The sequence below is a fragment of the Mustela lutreola genome, chromosome 10 (assembly GCF_030435805.1).
Source record: "Mustela lutreola isolate mMusLut2 chromosome 10, mMusLut2.pri, whole genome shotgun sequence".
Taxonomy (NCBI): domain Eukaryota; kingdom Metazoa; phylum Chordata; class Mammalia; order Carnivora; family Mustelidae; genus Mustela; species Mustela lutreola.
Window position 1 is genome coordinate 102,584,447 of NC_081299.1, and position 24,453 is coordinate 102,608,899.

At 44.4% G+C, this 24,453-nt stretch overlaps 1 protein-coding gene and 1 long non-coding RNA gene across 2 annotated transcripts; one reads left to right on the forward strand and one right to left on the reverse strand.

Annotated features, from left to right (window-relative positions):
- Positions 1-2,143: 2,143 nt before the first annotated feature.
- On the reverse strand, positions 2,144-20,310 carry HMGCS2 (3-hydroxy-3-methylglutaryl-CoA synthase 2). The gene is made up of 10 exons (XM_059137278.1): positions 20,150-20,310; positions 15,710-16,164; positions 12,189-12,314; positions 11,457-11,621; positions 9,964-10,129; positions 7,972-8,142; positions 6,902-7,008; positions 6,177-6,302; positions 4,294-4,405; positions 2,144-2,455 (listed from the first exon to the last, which is right to left on the reverse strand). The coding sequence occupies exons 1-9, from the start codon at positions 20,251-20,253 to the stop codon at positions 4,299-4,301; spliced, it is 1,527 nt and encodes a 508-aa protein (XP_058993261.1). The 5' UTR covers positions 20,254-20,310; the 3' UTR covers positions 2,144-2,455; positions 4,294-4,298.
- Positions 18,632-24,184, forward strand: LOC131809861 (uncharacterized). Its single transcript, XR_009345318.1, has 3 exons — positions 18,632-18,727; positions 22,875-22,976; positions 23,760-24,184. It is a non-coding gene; the product is annotated as an uncharacterized LOC131809861 (long non-coding RNA).
- Positions 24,185-24,453: the final 269 nt, after the last annotated feature.

Consider the following 24,453-nt stretch of genomic DNA (forward strand, 5'->3'; position numbering starts at 1 on the left):
CACATAACTCGGAGACCAAAAAGGGCAAGATTCTCACAATCCAGCTGGCGCCCCACCGAGGGGGCTGTTTCCTTGGTGTTGCTCTGGGGCCTCTGGCATTGCCTCCGTACCTCACTTTAGAGTGCCATGTCATTCCATGTACCTCGGCTGGGAAGCAGAGCTGTGACAGAAGTGGTGGGCTGGCCCTTCTTCACGTGCGGTTTGGTAGGACATGTGATCCACTCTCTTCCGCGGCTCAGTGCCTTTAGCCGGCGGTCCTTTCATTCTCTTCCCGGCCCCACGTCAGCCAGGCCCGGCGATTTCTTGCCCCTGCAGGGAGGGGTTTTTTTGTTGTTGTTATTTTTTGTTTTTAACACTTTATTTGAGAGAGAGAGAGAGAGAGCACGAGTGGAGTGAGGGGCCGAGGGAGAAGCAGACTCCCCGTTGAGCAGGACCCTGAGATCGTGACCTGGCTTAAGGCTGTCAGACGCTTAACGACTGACCCACCCAGACGCCCTTGCAGGGAGAGTCTTTGCCTGTCAGTGTTATCTGGACAAGGAAACAGATGGTAGGAGCAGGCCCGAGGGTGAGCATGGGACAGGGTGACAGGAAATCCTTCCCTCCTATGTTGACCTTACACGGAGGGGAGGGCTTTGTTCAGCAGCCAGCAGGCATCCATTTCAATGAAGTGCTCCCAGAGCTGCCATAGGAAGGCCTAGGGCTCAGTACCAAAGCTGGTGAAGAATCGGACCCGAGGTGGGCCAGGAATCTCGGTCTGCGCGGTGGAGGCAATGACCGATGGCGTTCTGAGTGCCTGGAGTTGAACCAGGGCTGATAATCACCTGGCGTACTTGGGGCACGGGCAGCATCCATTCAACCCGTCAGCACCCTGACACCCTCATTGTCAGATCTTATTCTCATTCCCACATCGTGTCCAAAGGACTCCTGAGTGGAGACACTGGGTGACATGAAGGGCCTGGTTGCTAAGGCTGATGGAGGCAGTTTCAGCACCAAGATCCCCCAGTGAGCTCTGTATGGATAGGTGGCAAGGCCCAGAGACTTATTGTGAGTAGGGGCTTTTGCCAGTGACTCTGACACCACACCAGAGAGCTTAGGGAAGGCATATGCTGTCTTGTGGGAATGCCATCTAGGCTAAGGGCCTCCAGGCAGCTCGCAGGGGAGGAGCTACGGCTTGCAGAGATGGGCAGTTGATGGAATAGGAGGCATTCAGCACGCACCTGGAGAGAGGACTGGGGAAGTCAGCTGAACTCCTTCTGAGTTCTGAACTCAGATCGGGTTTATCTTGGATTTTCTGGTGCGTGTGGGGATATGAACAGCCTTGGGCCAGCCGTGAAGTGGGCGGGCTCAGCAGCTCGTTCCCTTCTGCCCCGTGCCCCCTTATCTCTGGCAACCCCCCTCCAAGCCAGCCCTGTTTCCCACCAAAGGAAGCCAGCTGCTTTTCTACAAAACGGGGCAGCTGAGGAAGCTTTTTAAAAGACCTGGTATCCTTCCTCCCCCTCCCACCCCCCTCCCCAGCTCAATTCCCACTGCCATGGACCCTTGCTACTTCATAAGAGGGTGCTGGAATAAGCAGTGGCCTAACCCAAGGGAGACAAAGCAATCTCTAGCAGAAGAATTCCCTGCTAGGTATCAAAATGCATTTTTTTTTTTTTTTTTTTTTTGGCTGGAGGAGTCAAGAGCATGCTACATTAACCTGTGCTTGGTGTGTATTTGCCCAGAGACACTGGCAAGGCCTGGGCAAGGAGCTGCAGCCGCCCTTGAGGGCATTTCTGGCCGGGTCTACAGGTGGCGTCTTTAGAACAGGGAAGGAAGCTGGGCGCAGAGGCCGTGTGTCCCCACCTTTGTTCTCCTGTGCTTCTTGGAGAATGGAATGGGATGGGGACGGGGTGTGTGAGGTGAGCACTCAGTGGTGGGGGCAGGTGGGGGTCACGGAGAGTGGGGCCCTCAGAGCCTGGGGGTCTGGCGGTCTCCTCAGCATGTCAGCTGGTGCCTGTTTTGAGCCCTGGTTTTCCCAAGCAATGCAGTGAGGGACTGCCTCCTTCTCTAACTTTTGGGTTGTGTTGTATGGGCTTAGTACCAGCTGCAACATCTAGAAACTGATGGAAAAACTTAAGAACTGAGTAAAGATACAACAGCACAGAAATCTAGTAATGATAATAATGGCCACAAGGGAACGTGACAGGCAAAGTTATCTGGATTGTTTTCCCAGTTCCAGAGGGCAAGATTTCGGGGCGAGGCTTTCTTCGCATCCCCTCTTCCACAGAGGACCCCTGTGCCACCATTAGCCCTGAGAAAGGCAGAAAAGACTGCGAAGGACGGCCCCTCACTCCCCAAGGCTGCTGCTTCTGGGGACTATGGTGTCCAATCCATAGTCATTCCATCTAAGAGTGGGCTTTTTAAAAGTAGGATCCATGAGCACAAACTCTGCTACTGTAGATCTTCCAGGAACCGTGGTCTGTAGAAATTAAAGAGACAAAAAAAAAGGACATTCAGTGTGAGTCTCATCCCAGGCATCCCTCCGGCCGTGCTCCCTCCGGCCGTGCTCCCTCCTGTGTCTTGTCTGAGGTAAGCCTATGCTGAGGGATCTCCTGTCTGCATCATGAGGTCTGGGAGGCTCTGCTGCCAGCCCAGCTCCATGCCTGGACGCCTGAGCCACCTGCGTCCAACGTCACAGGAGCCAGGGGAGAGGGGCAGGGACCCTGTGATACATTCCGCCTAATGGAAGAGAGGGTTGGATAGGCTGGACAGTGAAGAGACACCGCCACAGAGTGGCACACTGACAGAAAACCTTTCATTCGTTTAAGATTTCATTGTTGTGAGGTCCTTGCTTGTGTGAGCCATCAGCACGAGATAAGGACCAGAGTCCCAGCTTTCCTCCTCAGAGGTACAATGCTTGAGGACCATGAGAGGGAGGGAGCCTGATTTAGAAACTTGCCCTTGAAAATCCCAAATTTCTCTCTCTCTCCTTCTGATGACTGAACTACCCATTGACACATCTAATTGCCCCCTCTTTGCCATTGACTTGCCCTTAAGAATCCTATTACAAGCCAGCAGGCACACAAATGACTTAGGGGCGGTGTCCAAGTCTGTAGCCCTGGATACTGAGCTTGGAATCCGACCACATCTGCAGCCCTGGCCGGTCAGGCCCCTTGTCCACCCTGCTGAGCACTTAACATCACATTAGAGGAGGCCACGTGGGGCCGAGGGCATCCGGCCTACCCCGTGGTCTTCTTGCTTTGTCTGGGTATCTCCTTTTCCCCGTGGACTTCCTCCTCCTCCCCAGCTCCATATCCCACCCTCAGCAAACCTTCTACCCTTTACCTATCCAGAGAAGGGAAACAATAAACACACACACATATAAAGGAAGTATTGGGGGACTGTATTTGTTAAGATTTACAGGTTGTTGAAGAAATGGCTTCTCACGCCTCCATTCTGCTTGTTTTAGCAACTTAGAAGATAAACTGAAGGTAGATGTCTGGGTCCATGAACTATATGATTCTAACCCTTGCCCCCACTTTTTTTTTTTTTTTTTTTTTTAAGATTTTATCTATTTATTTGACACAGAGAGAGAGAGAGAGAGCACAAACAGAGGAGTGGCTGAGGGAGAAGGAGAAGCAGTCACCCTGCCCGAACAAGGAACCCGACACGGGACTTGATTCCGGGATTCCAAGATCATGACCTGAGCTGACAGCAGACGCTTAAACCACTGAGCCACCCAGACACCCCCAAGATTCTCCTTCTAAACACTTGATTCTCCTTTAACAAGTATCCCAACAAGTCTCCCATCTCCTCTTCAGGCAGTCCTCTTGCAAGAAACCACCCCCAAAACCCCTTCACTGATTTTCCAAACCTCACTGTTTTTACCCAGGTGAGGCTTCTGGCCCCAACAGAATCCCCAACACTGCATTTCTTCGTGAATATGTAGGAACCTTTTCTAAAGTCATTCATCTTTGTTCCTACCTTACCTCTTTGGAGGAATGGGTTCTGTAGGTTTCCCTAATAGATGCCAATTTGGTTTCTATAACATTTCTAGGGGAGCTTCCTATCCTGAGCAGATCAGGTAAACAAGTTGACTTTTCCCTGCATTCCAGAGTTTAAAACGTGCCCCTCCCCCAGCTTTTGTCTTTCCAGGGCAAAGAGCCCCACGGTTCTGGGTGGTCCTCATGGTACAAACTCCCCACCCCCAATCATTTCCGAGCTATAGAACTTGTCTGGCCTGGTTACACTATTGGAACTGAATCTGTTTCCCAGAGGACAAACTTGATATCACTAACCCTACAGAATGTCACTTACCACCTTTAGACTGGTCGCCGGGCATACTTGCGACGATACAGCTCATCTACCCGCTCCAGGTACCACGTGCCGGGGAAAAGACTGCTTGTGTCGCCAGGTGGTGAGAAATTCACTGTGGCATGAGGAGGAGCAATACTTACTAAGAGGTATGTAACTTATTTGTGGAGCATAACAAATAGTATGGAGGACATGGGGAGATAGAGAAGAGAAGGGAGTTGGGGGAAATTGGAAGGGGGGGTGAACCATGAGAGACTATGGACTCTGGAAAACAATCTGAGGGTTTTGAAGGGGCGGGGGCGTGGGAGGTCGGGGTACCAGGTGGTGGGTATTATAGAGGGCACGGATTGCACGGAGCACTGGGGGTGGTGCAAAAATAATGAATACTGTTATGCTGAAAATAAATAAAAAATAAATTTAAAAAATTTGCAAAATAAAAAAAAATAAAAATAAAAAGTATCCAGTTGTAATAAAAAAAAAAAAAAAAAAAAGAGGTATGTGAGGCTGGGAAGAGGAAAGAGTGCCAGGGATGCCTTCACCGTGAAGCTCTCCTGGCTGCGAGGCTGGCCACCTGTCCTAGCCCCAGCAGAGCCCTGGACCAGCCCAAGAACCAGAGGCAGTCATCTTGGATCTAGTACATAAGCCTCAGTTATGAGAAATTTTACTGTAGGAGTATGACGTGTTCCTACATTAAACGTGACCTTCCTCTCCTGAAATCCTCACCACGCTCTCTTGCTGGGGATACCTGCCTTGAGGTATGTATACCTCAGAGCTTCCTGTCTTCTAATAGATACTTCCTTCTTAGCCCTAAGTTCCCTGGCTCTGATTCACTGTCATATTTCTGTTCTTTGTTCAACATAGTTCATCTCAGAAGTCCTATTTTTACTTTAATTGTTTTTCCTCTTTGACCTAAGATGTCCCTGTTCCAGAGAAGATGGATGACTACTAGGCCTAGGTTTTCTGGAACATTCCCAGATCCACGTACTCTATCTCCCTTTCAGATCCCATTGCAAGCCACGTGTCCAAAGTCTTGCTTAAGAAAATATGTTTTGTTTTGGTATTAAAACCACCATCTGGTCTCTCCAGTCATAACTTTTATTTTGTCTCCTTTTCCTTTGTTGCTTTTCTGGGCAATATTTTTTTCAAAGATTTTATGTATTTATTCAAGAGAGAGAGAGCACAAGCAGGGGAGAGGCAGAGGGAGAAGTAGGCTCCCCACTGAGCAGGGAGCGTGATGTGGGGCTTGATCCCAGGACTCTGGGATCATGACCTGAGCCAAAGGCAGATGCTTAACTGACTGAGCCACCCAGGTGCCCCACTGGGCAATATTTTGCTTTTATGTTCGGTAGGGAAAGGGGGGAAGGTGCACAGAGACAGTAATATCTGTTGATAATAGAACTTTTTTATGTACATGAATTCATTTAATCTGTGTGGCAGTCTTGCAAAGTTGGTATGATTTTAGAAATAAGACAACTGAGAAAACATCAATGATTTCCCCAAGAGCTACTGGGGATCACAGGTCGGTTTAGATTTGAATATCCAGCTTCAAAGTCCGGTCTACTTCAGCGGTTGCATAGAGAGCAGTTTTAAAGACCCATCTGCCAGAAGTCCTTGGGACTGCATTTTCCAGGATCCTGTTTTGAGTGGTTAGCTACAATCTATACTGGGAAGCCACATGCTACTGCCCACCTCTTCTCCACTCTGCCTCCTGCTTTCCTACCCAATTCTTGCCCCTTTGGGCCTAACAGATTCTCTCCCAATCATATTGTCTAGATATCTTCGCTCTGGACCACTGTAGTCCAGACTTCTGATGAATCCCCGGCTCTCTGCCATCAGCATGGAATCTTAGAAAATTTCCATCTCCTCTCTTCTCGTCTTTTTCTTACCCTTATGGTAGAATTGTTCTCTTTGGTCCATTATTTCTGTGAATTCCTGAGGAGACATACGCTTCCGGGAGGCGAGGCGTTTTGGAAGGTCTGACATACTAGACACCAACTTCTCCAGGGGGGATCCTGGGAAACAAAGGCAAAATCGTCACTGTCATCGTCACTGCTGCCAATCACGAGTTTGATAGAGAGCCAGGTGCTGTGGAGGCTCCAACCCTGGAGGACAGTGTTGTGTGTGGCTTGGAATGTCGAGAAATGATAAAGGTCATCAAACATAATGTTACTGAAACCTACTGGCAGACACACTTTTAGTTAAGGAATGTCCCGCAGGGTGTTTAGGTGCATACCCGCAATTACATCTCACAGAAAATAATCAACATATATTTACTGAAAATTTCAAATCCATAAACTTCCCTTGAACTAATTGCAACCAAACTGCCATTAATTACTTCCTGCCTGAACTGTTTGCTGGAACAATCTGACTGGTTTCCCACTTCCGCCTTCATTTCTCTTCAATCTAGTTCCAAGTAGTAGCCCGCCAAATGCTTCAACTCCATAAATGAGACAAACTTACTCCATTGCTTAAATCCCTTCTGGGAGTTCCTCTGTTCTTAATCACAACATAATTCTGCCCATATGGGAGCCTCAGTAGTGAGGAGGAAGAGAGTGGTTTCTTTGACCAGATGAATCACACCAGAAGGGCCTAATAAAAAGACAGGACTCACCTGGAGAAGCGTCCTTGGACACTCGAAATGAAAAAAAACTTGCTGCCAAGCCAGAGCCATAAGAAAAGGCCCCAATCCTAGAGCCAGCCAGGTCTTGGGCAGAGTATCTGCAGGGAAAGAAAGCAAAATCCAAGAAGCACGCTGGCATAACTCTGCCCTTCAAATAAGCTACCAACCTACCACTCCAATCTCGTCAACCTCTTGCAAGTAGAAATGGGCTCCAGGCACCCTGCACAAAGAGGGGCTTTTGGAAGACCCTGGGGATAGACCCAGAGAGAAGAAAACTTATCAGGAGGAGAGTGGCTAAAATCCAAGATACAGAAGACCCATTGAGCACAACACAATTGGGAGCTTCTTGTCACCTATGGGGACAAGATGAATTCAGTGAACTCTGGTGTTTGGAGGTCAGACCACTTCAAGGCTTCCATGTTTTCTGGTAATGTTTCAGCAATATCCTCATCGGTAATCGTTTGATTGAGTTCATATATATCTATCTCCTATGTTATGTGCAGGTACTATAGTACAAGTATTTCCTATAAACCCCAGAAAATAGAGCATCAATAGAAATAACAACCAGTATCTGAGCACTTGCTGAGCTCTAGTGTTTTCATTCCTTTACCCACTGAGCGCTCATCAAAATGCTAGGAGGGACGTATTGTTAGTGCATATGCTTTATAGATGGGGAAAATGAAGCACATAGGGATGAAGTGTTTTTCCAAGATCAAAGCTAATAAGTGGTATTGAAACCCCAGCTGTGGGTTCTAAAGCTAGACTCTCTTAACCACTGTGCTTTACTAAGGCCAGAGATTTCAAATGGATGAGATAAAACTATGCACTGAAGTTCTGTTACATGCTTGCTGCATCCAAGCACACCTTAAACATTCATTGACATCATACATTGTCACTTTGGAGACCATTACTTAATCCTGATAGTAGAGCTGTCTACACATGTCCCTTTGAAAGAAGTTTCTTTCATTATCTTTCCTTCCTTAAGAATTTCTGAACCAGAAGAGGAACCAAATTTGGTTGAGCCCTCTGACCTTGACCATCGGGTGGGGGGCAGTACTCACTGGGACAGAAGAGAGGCCAGACACCCATACAGGGATGAGGTGTACGTATTCCCATTGTGAGTGGAGAGGTAAAGAGAGGCCTTGGTCTTCTTGTTGAACATGTCCAGGGAGGCCTTTTGAAGTGCCTTATCCATGTCCTTGTTGGTGTAGGTTTCTTCCAGCGCTAGCCCCCTGGGAGGCAAGCAGAGGCATGGGCCAGGTGAGAGACCTCAGAAGGGGAGGGAGGCAGCAAGGGGGAAAAGTCAGAGCTCCTGGAGAGACTTCTAGGCACATGTTTGTTTTGTTTTGGTATGTTTGTTTGTTTTTTACAGAATATTTGGAAATACAGACCAGCACAAAAAACAAAAACAAAACAAAAAACCAATGTCACTAATAGCTGTACCATTCAGAGAGAGCCCTTAGGTCAGTTGTTCTTGTGGAATCTATCCCTGCCCTCAGAGGTTAACTAGAAAATAAAATCATGCTATATATTCCATTCAACATGCTTCCCTAACTAATTTTCTTTATGACATTAAATCAACTTCTCTAGCAATATTTTTAAAGGCTGCAGAATGAGTCATGATATGATGTGCCCTAATTGAACCAATCTCCCCATCCTGTCCTCACCAGTTAAAACTCTGCCTCTTCCCTCTTACACATGGAGTTGCTGAACCAAAAAGTGTGCACGTCTTTAAGGCCTTTGCTTTGTGTTTTCCTACTTCTTCCCAAAGCCCTTGTGTCAATTCACACATCTACTGTTGTCCATTTTCCTAGAGCCTCCTCCTTTTTAAAGATCTGAGTATTCAGATCTTTAAAAAGGCTATGTGAGGGGTGCCTGGGTGGCTCAGTGGGTTAAGCCTCTGCCTTTGGCTCAGGTCATGATCCCAGGGTCCTGGGATCGAGCCCCACATCAGGCTCTCTGCTCAGCAGGGAGCCTGCTTCCTCCTCTCTCTCTGCCTGCCTCTCTGCCTACTTGTGATCTCTGCCTGTAAAATAAATAAATAAATAATATTAAAAAAAAATAAAAAGGCTATGTAAGAAAAATGGTAGCTTCTTTAAATTTTTTACTAATGGGCAAGCACATTTGCAAATGGGATAATGTGCATTTCTTCTTTGAGGAAATTTCTGGGGCATATCTTCTGCTCATTTTCCTATTAGGGTCTCGGTTATGGATGAGACTTCCATGTGTTAAAGATGTTAAGCTATTATCTTTGGCATATATTAGAATTTTCTTTCACGGGGCAGGTCTCGTAATAGTGTTTATGCTCACTTTGATGTTTCAGGTAGTGGCAGGCTTCGTAGTAATTAGTAATAGGGGCAGATGTTGGTAGAATACTCCAAAACTTGAACTAAACAGCTACCATACCAAAAGGGAATATTTTCTTCCCATTGGGAACTGTGTATTGAAGATTCTTCTATTCTAAATGTCTTGGAGTAATTTCTCAATAAACAGTATTCTTCTAAGAGGGGGAGCTGGACTAACTCTGTTTCATAGATCCGGGAAAATAAGGCAACAGGCAAGACATTAATTCAACAATGGTCATTGAGAATGAGACTTGATGCTCCCAAGCTGCCATCCTGTACTGTGATTATTTACTTCTAGGTATTTCTGTCTATACAGACTGGAATATCATGGAGTCATATTTACTATGGTATCCCTAGAGTTAGGTATGAAGCCTGGCATATAGTTGATGTTCATAAAATGTTTGCTGACTAAATGTTTTAGCTATACTCCCTTTCCCCTTTTTCTTATTCTTTGAAGCTTCTGATAGCCAGCCACTTGATCTAGAGCTGCTGGTAAATTCCCTGTGTTCCCTGAGATAAAAGATGGGGGAACCCCATGTAGACCATAACCCAATAAGTCATGTATGAACTTGGTGTCCTTTCTATTGTGTTGGAAGATTGTTCTTTTCTCACCCCCATGGTTGGCTGGTGGTACAGACTCAAGGAGTAAGGAAATCTCATCCTTCCTCAGCCCTCAAGAACCTCCAGGGTTCCCCGAAGAGGACCCACCTGAAGGCCTCAAGGCCCTTATAGAGGCTGGTCTGCGTGTCGCTGCTGGCTGACAAGAAGTCATTGAACATCAGGCGAGCCAGGGATTTCTGGACCATCTTGCAGAAGGGCGTGTGAAAGATCATGAACTGTAAGTCATCAAGAGTGAAAGGCCGATTGATGCCAGCTGGAAGAGGAAGTGTGAAAACAAGGATGTGCCATGGCCAATGAGCCACTTAGACCTACACTCCAAGACCGAAGTGTTCCAAGGGACATGAGGTGTCCCAGGGAACCAGCTCCTACCTTCAGCAAACACATGTAAGTTGTTCATTCACTTAAGCACTCTACTTATGAAGAAAGACGGGAAACAAACAAGCATTTTCTTCCTGTCTACTATTGCCAACCTTTATGACAGATAATTCCTCCAAATCAAGCTAGTGTTGTGTTACTTTCTCTGTTTTTCAGAAGAGGAAACAGAGTCTCTAAAATATGAAGCTAGGTCATGTGTCCAAGTTTACTCAGCTTGAAAATGGCTGGCTTTGGATTTAGGTTCTGATGTTTCTGACTCTATAGACACCCCAGACTGTCTCTTAGAGCTGAGGGCCAAAGCAGCATCAATCAAATTCTACATAAGGTTAGGGAGCAAAATGAGAATGCTGAAAGAATACAGAGCTGGTGAGAGCAGTTAGCCAAGAGCAAGTTTACAGTGGATGGAAAGTAGGGAAGTCCAAGTCCACTGCCTACCTGTAGGGGCCAGCCGTGGTGGCTGGCAGCCCTCTCAGAGCAGTGGAAAGGGGCAAGAAGTGGCTCCTCAGGCCACTCCCTAAAGCATCCATGCTCTGACACTTCCACACATGCCTTTTTCCACTGAAAACTGCCTGTCACAGATGCACTTCTGGTCATAATAAGAACTCTTTGATTTTTTTAGAGTGCTCTGAACTTTTAAAATAAAGTTTATTTCCTTTCTGATTATGCAAGCAGCCCATATTTTCTTAGCGGGAGAACTCAGAAACTAAAGGTGAAAATAAAATTAACTTGTAACATTATCATCCAAAGAAAAATCAGCAACACTTTACTATACTGAAAATACAGATAAGATTTCTTAACAACGGCCAGGCTTTAAAAGGCAGCAAACTACAAATGGTGAGTTAAATCACTCCTGACTTCAACAGAAACAAATCTTAGCCCCAGTAGGATATGGTTACACTGACTCACCACAGTACCTCCCCAGGTGGCTCACAGTCACTGGTTTCCTACTGATGGCTTTGGTCCTAGCTTGTTTAATCTCTTGCATGCAGCTCAAGTAAGAGGCAGCTTCATACTTGAATTGGAAGCTTCTAGATGGACTTTTTTTTTAGCATAGACCCATGAAAGGGTATAAGAGGAAGGGGACATGAAGCCATGCTCTTGAGATCGTTTTTGAAGGACAGAAGAAACCTTGTCTTAAGCTTTTAGGACCAACTCTTTGTCCCCTAGTAATAGAGTCCCCATGTTCTGACCTCTGAGCCCCATACCTTGTTTCCACTGGTTCTGGATTTTTTGACGGTATAACGTGTAACATCTGTCCAAGGCCCGTAGGTAGCACTGGATGGAGAGCTTCCCATCCACTATCGGGTACTCTGAAGACGCATCTGGTTTGTAGAAGTCGTAAACGTTCTCCATGTGGGTTCCTCTAAGCCCTGGCAAGGCACACAGGGGGATTCAGGACTGTATGATGTAGCCCCCATGGAACAGAGAGGATAGGGAGACATCTACTAACATTTCCCTGGCTTTTCTCTGCCTGAGCCCACTCAACATCCCGCCCACGTTCAAAGGGAATCGAATAGATGGTTGCTCTTATATAAATGAGATCTATTATTTCCCTTTCCATACCTTTAAGGCTTTAACAAAATCTGGAATAGATGCCAAAGTCTCAAAGGAGAACCTTTCTCTTTATACCCAATTATCTTCTTTCATCTTCAATTGCCAGTCTAGCACCTTAAAGGTCCTGGTCTGCGGCAACAATGTTACTCATTCTATGCATCATGATTCCAATATGTGATGGTGAAGAAGAGGAAATCTTGACGATCCTTCTGTTCCCTTCCTCCCTGCCCATGGCTCCCTAGTCCAGCCTTCTGAAGGCATGTGATGTCATCCTCAAATCCACACTTCAGTCCTATGTAGGGGGTATGCCAACTTGGGATTGGGAACTATGCATTAGCTGTTCACAGTCTCTTGGTACCACATTTCCACAGTTTACTACAGACCTCTCTCAAGAGCCAGAGGGGCCTTGGGTCCAACCAGCATGGCCACAGCTCCAGCCCCACCTGTGGGGCGAGCGTTACCACTGGGATAGACAGCAATGTCTCCGCAGACCACCATTGCATAGCGACCTGTAATGAGAGAACAAGAAGTAATTATCTCTACCTGAGATCACGACCAAAATCTCGAGTAGACAGAGTGCTTCCTGTGAGTCAGGCACAATTTTAAGTACTGAAGATAGAACAGTGAACAACAACAAAAAAATCCTTTCACTCATGATCAGCCTATATATCAGGCACAGTTATTCTCTCTTCATCAACAAAAAAATGGAGGCCCAAAGATTTTAAGTAACTTGGCCCAAGCCACCCAGCTAATAGATGGTATGGTTAGGATTCAGAGTCAGGATTCCAAATTCACTGAAACCCAAGAATCTTCTTTTAAGTACTGTAACAACTTCAACTCCGACAAAAAGTATTGTTTTATATATATATATATATATATATATATATATATATATATAGAGAGAGAGAGAGAGAGAGAGAGAGAATGAGAATGAGTTTGGAAACTATAGAAAAGTATTTAGAAGCTGTTAAAGAAAATATTAGTAAATTTGACAATCTAAAAATTCAACTTTTTACAGAAACAAACTCGGACAAACTGGGGAAGTATTTAGAATACTTACAACCAACAAAAAGCTATTTTCCTTCATTTATAAAAATCTCATAAAAATCCCCAAAGTATGTAATGGGAAAATGGTCAATGAACATCCAAAAATACTGAAGCATTTTTATAATGAAAACAGGGCAAATCCTTATATTTCCATATTAAATTGACAAAGATTAGAAAACTTAACAATACTTATCGTAGGGATATACTTTAGTACAACATCTCGAGGAACAATTTGGCACAGTCTTTTTTTAAAAGGATTTTTATTTATTTATTTGAGAAAGAGAGAGAGAGCTTGAGCATAAGCAATCGGGGAGGGATAGAGGGAGAAGTAGATTCCCTGCTGAGCAGGGGTTCCCAACCTGGGGCTCCATCCCAGGGAACTGGGATCATGACCTGAGTCAAAGGCAGACACAACCAACTGAGCCATGCAGGTGCCCCAATTTGGCACATTCTATCAAGCTTTTATATCAACATATCTGGCAATTCCTTTTCTAGGAATCTATTCTTACAACACATTCTCACAAGCATGTAATGCTATTATGCAATGTTTATTAAAACATTTTTTAATAATTGCAAAAAATATACAGAACCTAAATATCCATCAGCATGGAACTAATTAAATAAAGTTTGGCATATTCATCAAAAGATATTGTAAGGCTTTTAAAAGATGAGATAGACTTTATACATATTGGTATGGGATGACCTCTAAGACATCATGGAGGTGAGGAAAAATATGTACAATGTTAAAAACCCAAACTGAATAGTTATATATGTGTATACTTGCAAGAACAAAGAAAAATTCTGGAAGAATACATAGAAACCATTAATGTGAAATTCTGGAAAGTGGTAATAGTGTGTCAAAAGAGAACTTTTTCTTTGCTTTACACTCATTTGTGTATATGTATTTATTTCAACTATGCATTTCATTTACTTCCACTAAAAAAAAAAAAGACAAGAAAAATGAAGTCTTCTGGACAATTTGAGGCTGTGCCACTTTTTCCTTTCCTCAAAACCTACTGTCTCTATGGGGTGATTTGGAACTTCCTGGTGAGTCCCAAAACTGCCTTTGCTCATCCGAGAAACCCCAGCTGGATGGTTGGTCAGATCAAAGCAGACATCCCATCTACACTGGCTTTGTTTGGTCTTGGTGGTTGCCATTAGCTTCAAGCTTAAATATGCTTTTTGTTTTGGTACAGACTGATGATTCACATCTCAATAGTTTATTTTTTCCTCCCTCTAAACAAGACATCCTGTTAAAGAAGGAATACCCTGCCTCTCAGCAGAATCTACTCATTGGAAATGACATAATTAAAGCTGATGATGTTCCCAAACAAGGTTCTGATTTTTGGTTAAAGGCTGGTGACTATCTCTTGCCCTTCATTTCTACTTCCCAACTAATTGCGTGGTTGGAAATATTGGTGGTGATGGCAGTAGGGGTTACCAAGCAGGAAAAGTGCTCTAAGAACAGATTTAATGATGTAGAGACTAGAACATTCCAAATCAATGGAACTGTTGATGGTGAGGCTATTCAAGGCATTCCAAAACAATACTGAATGAATTGGAGCATGTGGGTGGCTCAGTTGGTTGAGCATCTGACATGTGATCTCAGCTCAGGTCTCTGTCTCAGGTTCCTGAATTCTGGCCCTCACTGGGCTCCACACTGTGTGTGGAGCCTCCTTTAAAAAAAATACTAAATAGGTGTGTGGAATTACACTGCACAGCAAACTGTCCAACATTTCTTGGCTTCTCTTTGAAATAAAGAATATTGAATTAGATAATCTCCAAGGTTCCTGCCAACATTAAGAGTTTATAATTAATGTTAATTATGGCTTCTACAGTTTTAAATTCCAGTTTCCACTTAGCATACAAAGTGCCTTGACTGCCCAGATAATCTCTGTGGATCTCTTGTACAGTCCTTTTACCAGCCTTGCAAGGGAGGTTGCCTAATAAAACTATGAGGCTTGAAGTGGTTAAGGGACTTGTCAGCAGTTATCAACAGAGCTAGATTTTGAACTCTCAACTTATACTGTTTCCGTTGGATCTTTCTTGCTATCACAACAGGGGGTTCTTCCTCCAGTATAACATCCAGAGAAGATGTAAGAAACAAGGTAATGTTAATATGTTAAGCAAAAACCATGGGGTGCCCAGGTGGCTCAGTGGGTTAAGTGTCTGACTCTTGATTTCAGCTCAGGTCATGATTTCAGAATCGTGGGATCATGCATCAGGCTGCACACTCAGCACAGAGTCTGCTTATCCCTTGCCCTCTACTCCTCTGCCCTTAAAATTAAATAAATAAATAAAATCTTCTTATAAATATGTTAAGCAAAAAGCAATTTCCTAGCAAGTAGCCGAGGGAGTAAGAGAATATATACTCTGTATAATAGTCTATCCTGTGATTCTTTTTTTTTTTTTTTTTAAATTCTGTGATTCTTTGGGTCTCCTCCTACCAGCATGTTTTCCCCTTAATACCTAAACTTGTTTAACTCTCTCTCAGAGGCTTAGGAGAGCCTTATGAGAAATAGGAATATATTGGATTTGGTTTGGCATCTCACTCCTGCCAAACACTGTTTAAGATATCAGATCCCCCATTTTCTCATGTGTAAATCAGGCATAACACCCACTTCCTAGGCTGTTGGAAGGACTAAATGAACTATGTGCCCATGCTACCTAGTTAACAGTATACAGTTACACAAGTCTAAGTGGTAATCATCATTATGGTTGTTGATGACAATAACAGCTGTGTGAGTAAGTTGTCCTTCCCTCCCTGATGAGACCACTGGGGAAATGGAGAAACAAAACTGAGGATTCAGCCTCTAACCCAGTTCCTTTCTTACATAAGGTCTCGGGAAGCACATACCATCCCAGGAGCTGGACTCTATCCAGTTGGCAGCATTGAAAAGGGAGGCAGTGCCACCGTAGCAGGCATTGGTGGTATCTATGCCCTCAATGTCAGTGTTTCCCGAGTCCTGGAAGAGCTCCATGAGCACTGTTTTGACAGCCTTGGACTTGTCAATGATGGTCTCAGTGCCCACTTCCAGCCGTCCCACAGAGTCCCATGGGAGCTGTGTGCGCTCCATCAGCCGCTGCACCACCGTCAGGCACAGGGAGTTGATGTCCTCCTGGACTGAGCAGAAGCCCATATGGGTTTGGCCCAAGCCCACCGTGTACCTCCCTGCTTCCACATTGTTAAACTTCTCCAGGTCTGTTTGGTCCACATACTGGGCTGGGAAATAGACCTCCAGAGCAAGGATGCCCACATCCTTTGGCCAAGTATCTGTTTTGGCCAAGGGGACAGCAGGGATGGTTGAAAACCTGTAATGGAGATAACAATCAAAATCCTATTAATGGTGTCCAGCCAGTCTCTTCAAAATACAATACAGCAATCATCTCTTTCATTTCTTGTCTATTTTGAAGCTATATTATCAGATGAATGCAAATGTGAGGTGGTTATCTTTCTGTTAAATTAGCACTTTTAACCTTATTAAATGTCCCTTTTTAATTCATTTTTGTGATATTCCTGTCACAAAATCTACTTCTCCTGATATTAAGAAAGCTGCCTTAGTTATTATTATTATTATTGTTATTATTATTATTATTACTGTTTGCATGGTGTATCTTTTGTTGTCCTTTTATACTTTTAACCTCTCAGGTCTTTATATTTTAACACACATCTCTCCTAAACAGCACATAGTTAGAGTCTTTTTTTGTTTGTTTTTTTAACAAGCCTTACAGTATTGGTGCTTTAATTGGAGTAACTGGTCCAATTATATTTATTGTAATGACTAATATAGATGGGATTAAATCTACTGTCTCACTCTTTATTTCCATTTGTCTCACACGCCCTTTGTTTATTTCTTCTTTCTTGCATTCTTTTGGATTAAACAAGTATTTATTATTCCATTTTCTCTCCTTTTTTTCTTTTAGTAATGATCTCAGAGATTACAATATGCATGCTTGGTTTATTGTAATCTAATTTACATTAACACTTCTGTTTTTTGAACAGTGAAAAACCATACTTTAACTTCCTTTATCCGTTCCGTCCCTTTGAGCTATTGTTGTTATGTGGTTTACTTCTACACATGTTATAAACCTCATAGGACATAACTTGAAAAATCTCATTCAGTTTAAAAGTGCTCCTTTCAAAAAAGAAAATGCCCTTCTCATCACTCCTTTTCTCCTTGTTTCTTCTTACTACACAAGAACACACCTAATGTTTTTTCTACTTTTTAAGGAAGCTTCCTGCTTGATTCCATCCTCTCTGCCTTTTCTGATTGGGCCTCCGAATATTTATGGAGCACATCCAACGCAGTGTTGGGTTCCAGAAGCACAGTAGAGAAGAAGGCATCCTTTGTGGCCACCAAGAGAGCATAGTCTAAGGGAACAGGCAGATATTCAACAGCTAAATACATGGTATAACAAACAAAGGCTGTGCGAATACAGAGGACAGAGAAAAATTCTACATGGGAGCAGAGAGAAAATGGGGGAGGGGTCAGTGGAAGAGGGAAAAGATAATCCGTTTCTTTCCTGGACCTACCCACCTCTCTCCTAATACCCGACTCCTAATATCTTGGTGAAATTCTGGAGTTTCTCCATCCAGCTTTAAGTACAGAAATCACCAGGTCCACCTCCAACTGTTCCTACATGAAAATACCTGAAATCTGGTTACTTTACTAATACTCTTCATTTTGCAGATGGTGAAAAAAATCAAGGCAAGCATTGGTGAAGTGTTGTGCTCAGAGTGCCTTCATGGTTACTCATGTGTTAGAAATAGCCTGTCCTTTCACCACCTTGGGTGCCACCAAAGCACTCGTGAGTGCCACCAGAGTCCTTTGACTCATACCTAGCTATAGAATGCCTAACCATTGTGAGTGAGAGGATGGCTCCACAGGCCTACGCATTTAGCTCTGTGACACAGGAACTGTAGCTCAGATTGAGTGTGTCTGTCAATCACCCTGAGGATTCTGGACTTCTGGTAAATCCCAGTTCTCCCATCAGAAAGGTCGCTGAGACAAAGTGTATCACAAGATCATAAGACAATGAGGCAAAGTATGAATGTTCACCCATATCTGATAAGAGAGGTTTGGAATTTAGTTATCTGCCCTATTTATTTGGTGTTCCCCAGATAATTGGAGTTTGTACTCTCAAATATTTGTGGAGAATCTTACCCAGTATGTTGGAGCTAATGGTTAGCCAGCAGAGGTCCTGCACTTGGCTGACTCTCCCCTCAGCCTCATTATCATTCTGTCTTCTCGTTCTCAATTCTGCATTCTCATTCTCTCTCCCTTCCTCTCTTTCCAGTTAGAATTCTAAGCTTTCAAGGAGAGGCTCCAAGAATCAGTCACCTGTTAACTTTTGAAACTGTCTTAATAGGGGGCTATTTCTGGAAAAGGATTCTAGAGCCTTGAAGAAGAGTTAGCATGTAGAGGCTTCCAGAAAGACCAGACCACTGGAGTTAAGAGTGCTCTTCTTATCTGTATATTTTCTCTAGGAAACTTTATTTAATCTAGTATCGGTATTATTCTGAGGTTGCTTGGTTTAAGAATATGCATTAAGCTTTTCTTTCTTTATTCCAATTCTCCTTCTGTTTCAAAATTCACCATTACATGCCAGGCACCGTGCGAGTGAGAGGCTGCCGAGGTGGAGAGAGTTGACAAAGAAAAGAGGAGGTCAATGATCTGAGGACTTCCTTGACCAGTGGGAGTAATAAAAGGGCACATACATGCATACCCCAGCTGGGACTCAGAATGTGATAAGGACCTCGAGAGGAATATAGGCAAAATCACACCGGAGTTTGGAGGAAGCAGAGATTTCCTGTGGTTGGTAGGCTCAGAAAAATCTTCATGGAAGAGGCTACATTTGAGACTGACTTTGATGGGTGAGCGGAACTTCTGCTGGTAAAGAACTGGAGCGGGGTTGGAGGACGTGGTAGTCACAGTGGGAGATGACTGAGCAAGTAAGGTAGAGTGGAGAGTGAAGGTGATTAGGGACACAGCACATGTGAAAAGCAGGTGGGGACCGCCAAGCGGATGGCACCACTCTTCGTTAACCTGCAGGGAAGCATCGTTAACCATGTGATGGGAGCAGTTCTTGGGTTGGATTGAGAGCTGAGGCAGGTTGCAGAAGAGGAGACCGATATACAGAGAAAGAGAGACTCATAGGAAAGATCCTTAATACTCTTTCAGACCACAGAAAACAGGATGAGCTGTGGGTACACTGGAAAAGGGTAATGTGTCAGCCAAGGATGCCTGAAGGAGGGGCAGGTTGGATGAGTTCTGAGGTTTGTCTTGCTGGGCAGCAGCCCACTGTTACTTACTGAAACAAGCAAACCCATGTCAATCCTTTCCTCTCAGATGCAAGAACAGGTCAAATGCTGAGCTAGGACATTCGGCCTGTCTAAAGAGGGTGAAGGAGGGTATGAACAATGGCAGAGAGTGAGGAAGAAAATAAGAAGGCTAAGGAGCCTCATCCCCTACTCCACACATTCATGAAGCCAGGTCTGGATCCCAGGCAAGGGAAGACACTGAGTCAAAGTCATTTTTCTAAGCCGTCATAGAGTGCAGTGTGGAAGTGGGAGAAATGGCTAGTCTCAGGGTACAGTGCATGGTTCGGAAATTGAAGGCCCTAGCTATAGCTATTACCATCGGTGTTGGGAGGCTCCAAGCACATGGGCCAAGCTGAGGAGTGCTTACAAATACAAGGCATGAAAACAAACAAACAAACAAAACAAATACAAGGCATGCATGTGTGCTTCTGTGCACAACACATTGCACACAGGCATACACTCTTATATTAACACCCCATTCCCCCTTTCACAAAATCAGAGGGCAGAGGAACAGGCTTCTGATCCCCAGCCCGTTTGGAATCTTGCTGCAATGATTTGAAGCAGCTGGTTTGACCAACACTGCCATTGGCACAGAGCGCTATGGGTCTTGGCAGGAGCTGGAGGTAAAGGGGTTACGGTGGTGGAAAGAAGAATGCCGGGGGCCCTGGAACCGATATTTCCACTGTTTCATGCCGCTGGGCAGTGAAAGATGTCACCATCTATGAACAGCAGGTATCAGAGATTTGGGATCCTGGAATTCTAGCTGAGAGAGACCTACCGTCTGTTTAGAGAGGAGGTAACTGAAACCCTAACAGGTTAACTTGATCATGTAAGGCTGTGTACAAGCCTCGCCAACATTTCACTGGGATTCTAATGAGCTTTTCTTTATGGCAGGATTTCTATCTACCTATCTTTTACTGGTTCTATGACACTTCTCAAAGTGTGGCCTGCACAGTCCCTGTGAACATGACTCACCTTTGGTGGGCTGTGGGAAGATGGCTAGCAGGTGAGATGAAGACGTCCTGCATTGCTGTCTTCACTTGCAAGACCCGCTTCACTGAAGTCAACAGCCGCTGCATTTCCAAAGGAATGAGCACAAAGCCAACAGTTCACAGCCCTTGGGAGAGTTGCCCAGCTGGGCCCCATTGGGCTTTATAGAGCTCTGAGACTCCTGCCTCTGGAAGCCCCGCCCCTGCTTATCGAGGCTCAGATGACTTCTAAAACTGGGCCAAAGTTCTCACTCAGAACATGGGCAAGTGGAAGGAAAATATCATCCCTCCAACTTGTACACAGCTGCCCTGATCCTAGGCACGTGAGGGAATGGATGGCTCTGATTCCTTTCTCAGGCTCTTGTGGTAGCTTTTCCTACGGCCAACCAGCTTGGACGGCTATGATCTTCCTTGTTGTCACACATCCTGGGGTAACCCCATTTGGCCTGTCTTGGACCCTAGCTCCTCATCGGGGTTACTATTGCTTGCTGTTCCAGAATGCTCTCTGTGGGGTTGCCTGTTATTATGTTAACACATTATGCATACTATGGAACATCTTTCAAAACTGAAAGGATGAATCTTTTAATAGCAGTCTTTTATGTAGTTAGGAGTAGATATTGACACACAGGCAAAGGCACGCAGGTAGAGGGATGTGGCGCACACCGTACCTCTCCTCTCTTTATTGCCACTCTTATGTATAGCTGTACACAACCTCCTAGTGAGCTGTACAGGAGTCACAAAGGGGTAACAAGGGCTCTCCTGAGGAGGAAAGGTCCACTTTACAGATGAGGCCAGTGATATGTAGTCAGACGACATGACTTTCCCAAAGACCTAAGGGACTGTCTTTTGACTCCAGATTCTGGTCTTTCCACTCTGCTCTTCTACTTCTTTGTGAAGAGTTTCCTGCCATCTGATCTGCTAGTGAATTGCTCCCTCCACCCCTCTCTCACAGTACTAGTCTTCCTCTGTCTTTTATGAGTGCCATGCATTTACTCATTGGTTCACTCAGTGAAACTCCCCGTCTAATGTGACTCTTTGGAAGGCATGGAGAAGAACAAGATGGTTCTTGCTTTAGGGGAATCAGAGGTGACTTCATTTTCCTGCACACAGAGACCTTTTATGTTCCCCCAGAAATCCAAGTCTCCTGGGTCTTCTCACATGTTTAGGTTCTTGTTTCCATACACCTTGGTGCATTACTGCTCTAACCCAATCTCCCAGCTCTCTCTGGCACCCATGCTCTACCACCGAGCCTATTGCAAAGTTCTGTCATCAATTTTAAGTTCTTTATTTCCAATTCCTTTTCTGAAAATGACATTTGTTTCTTGCTCTGTCTCAACCTACAGCTTTCACATCGTGGTTGGGCACTTTGCCTGCCCCACAAAATCTACCCCCTGGATATAAGACATAAGATAAGACATAAGAACTCAGTATACGGCACATATAAGACATTGATACTGCTAGAGAATTTTTCCTCTTCTTCTCTCAAAAGCCCAACTCTCTTCAAGCCCTTGCCATCACTCTGAGCCACCCAATGCCCTTCATTCTTGAGGTCAGCTGACAGTCTTGCTCTCCTCCCCTTATTCATGAGGATGTGAATCACTGCCTTCCACTCCACATCAATTCTCTCAACATTCGTGAAGATGTTAATCTCCGTATAGGTAATTCATCTACTCTAGCCTTTCACTTAAGTTCCCACTTCCACGTTCTTGTCCTCCACATGACTTTAGCCTCCCACTCTAAACCCATACTCTTGACCTTACCAGTACAGTGTCTATACCACCTTCTAAATTTTAATTTCATACAGTTAAATATCTAATAACCCCTATCTTTCCTACTCATTTAAAAGAACCCCACCTTTTTCTCCCACTGGGACCACCAGTGGCTCCTCTACTTTTTTGCCATTTATCATAGCTCTAAATGATTTCTTTTCTATCTTTATGCAGCTCAGATTACCCATAGTGCATCATCATAAAGAGTCTCTTACACACACCTTGCCATGTACTCTCTCTGCCAGACTGGCCAAGCAAGCCATCAACTTTGGTGAAAGAGTTTGGTCTACTCTGTGCCTATATCTGAACAGCTAAGCATGACTGAAGAAAAACACAGTACTGTACTGACTTGTTAGTTTTCAATTTATTACCACACATTTCAAATGGACTCCCAGCATAGCCCGACAATCCTACTACATTTTCCTAGTCCATTGGCTCTTTCAGTCCCAACAAAGCCAATCATATTTTCTCTTCTCATAATTGCTCATTCTTAGCTGCTTACTTTGACTACTGTTTCACTAAGAATACAGAAATAATCAGAAGGGAACTACCTGTCTTTCATTAGCAAATTTAGGAAAGTGCCTGCATTTATACCCCACACTCTGCCTTTCCACTTCTTATCTAGAGGGACAGTCCTTGTTAGGTTTAAGGCCAAGGTTACTACCTGTGCGCTGATTGTATCACCTCTGGTTTACATGAAGACTGTCGTCCTGCAGTTATCCCCTCTCTTCCTGCTGATCAATTTCCCTTTTAACTAGGTTGTTCTTATAAGTATATAATCCCGTTTTTAAAAACTCCTTCTTGATCCTAAATGTCTTACTGAGTGAACCGCCAAATCTATGCTCTGCACTATAGCAAAAGCCATTAAAAATATTGTCTGTTTTCAGTGTTTTACATACTTACCCCTCATTCTTTTTTTCCCCTTCTTCTTCTTTTTGCTAGGACCAACTTGACTTGATGCCTGAGACTCAGGTGCTACTGGAAATTGGGGGACCAGAACTCCCATAGCATGTGTAACCTGGTGCTCTCTGTGGAAATGCCTCAGTGAGTCTTGGGGATAGGATTGATGCTTATATGACCAGCAGCTGGCCAGAGACAATCGCTCAGCTACTAGCTCCCTCAGTGTGTGTTATAGGATCACAGGTCCAGCAGCAGGGGCACATGGAAACTATGGGTCTCATTGATGATGGTGAAAGTGACTTCCACATATGAATGGAAGCTCTCCTACCCCTTCTTCTTCCAGTAGCCCTTGGTGTCAAAGGACAGCTTGTAGATCCTGCCTTCATTGGGCCTGGTGCCAGGGGACTTGGGCAGTGACCACCCAAGTTGGAGTAGTTTTTCCTCAGCTCTGTCCACTACTGCCCATGGTCCACGAACCTAGACAGGTAGAGGTGGAGGCCCTGGGCTTGGAGCCCTGAGGCAGTGTCCAGCATGTGCATGGTTAGTGGGCTGCTTACTAGCTCCATGCCTTTGCCCTGAGCCTTGAGAGAGAGAGACAGGAATGAGTGCATGGGCCCCAGCCTTGTGTCCATATTGGCTTGGAGACAGCAGTCTTAGATTAAACAGCCCTGGAGTACAGAGTCCCCAAGTGCGCCTGGACCCTGGAGGTGGTGTTGATGGGAGGGTCTTATTCTAAATTTAATCAATCCATTTAGGCTTTTGTCCCCAGAATCCCACTGAAGATCCTTTTGTCAAGGTCATTAATGACTTTGTCATTGCCAAATCCAATGGTTGGTCGAAACTTTCAGCTTACTAGACCTCTCAGGAGTGTATGGCAAGGCTTCTCACTCCCTCTTTCCTGAAATACCCTATTCATTTGCCTTATAGGACCTGACATTCCCATGTTTTTCACCATACCACCTACCACTCCTCCCTGCTGCTTTTTCTCTGAATGTTGGAGTGCTCCAGATGGTTCCCATACACTCCTCATGTCACTGAGAAAATAGATGGAACTAATAAGAACATTAGGCTCAGAGACCAATATGCAAATATTCACACAGGATTATGGACACATAATAAACCATTCTGATAACATGGAAGACCAAAACCAGTCAATCTAGAATAAACTTCATTGGCGATATACAACAAACCAGGCACTGTGATAAGCACTGGGAATACCAGTGGAAAGATCAAACTTACTCCTTTCTGTTTTTGAAGTCAGCATGTACTAAGTGGGGTTATGGACATTGGGGAGGGTATGTGCTGTGGTGAGTGCTGTGAAGTGTGTAAACCTGGCAATTCACAGACCTGTACCCTTGGGCCTAATAATACATTATATGTTTATAAAAAAATAAATAAATTTTTAAAAATTGCCATGTGTCAGGTACTGTGCTAAGTACTTTTGTGCACTATTTCATTTAATCTTCACAACTGAGACTGATAATATTATAGCACCCATTATACAGATGAGGAAACTGAGATCTAGAAGAAATACATAACCATCTGTGGTTTTAGACCTAGGAAATGGCCGAAATGGGCTTTGAATCTAAGCTATTTGGACCTACACAGAATCTGAGCCAGT

Bases quoted from the DNA above. Each gene is read 5' to 3' on its own strand.
- HMGCS2 (XM_059137278.1), bottom strand. From the start codon at position 20,253: ATGCAGCGGCTGTTGACTTCAGTGAAGCGGGTCTTGCAAGTGAAGACA. The intron at 11,622-12,188 runs GTCTGTAGTAAA...GTGCCTTGCCAG, and splicing joins CCCTCTGGCTCTTGAGAGAG to GGCTTAGAGGAACCCACATG. The intron at 8,143-9,963 runs GTGGGTCCTCTT...CTTGCCTCCCAG, and splicing joins AAGGGCCTTGAGGCCTTCAG to GGGGCTAGCGCTGGAAGAAA.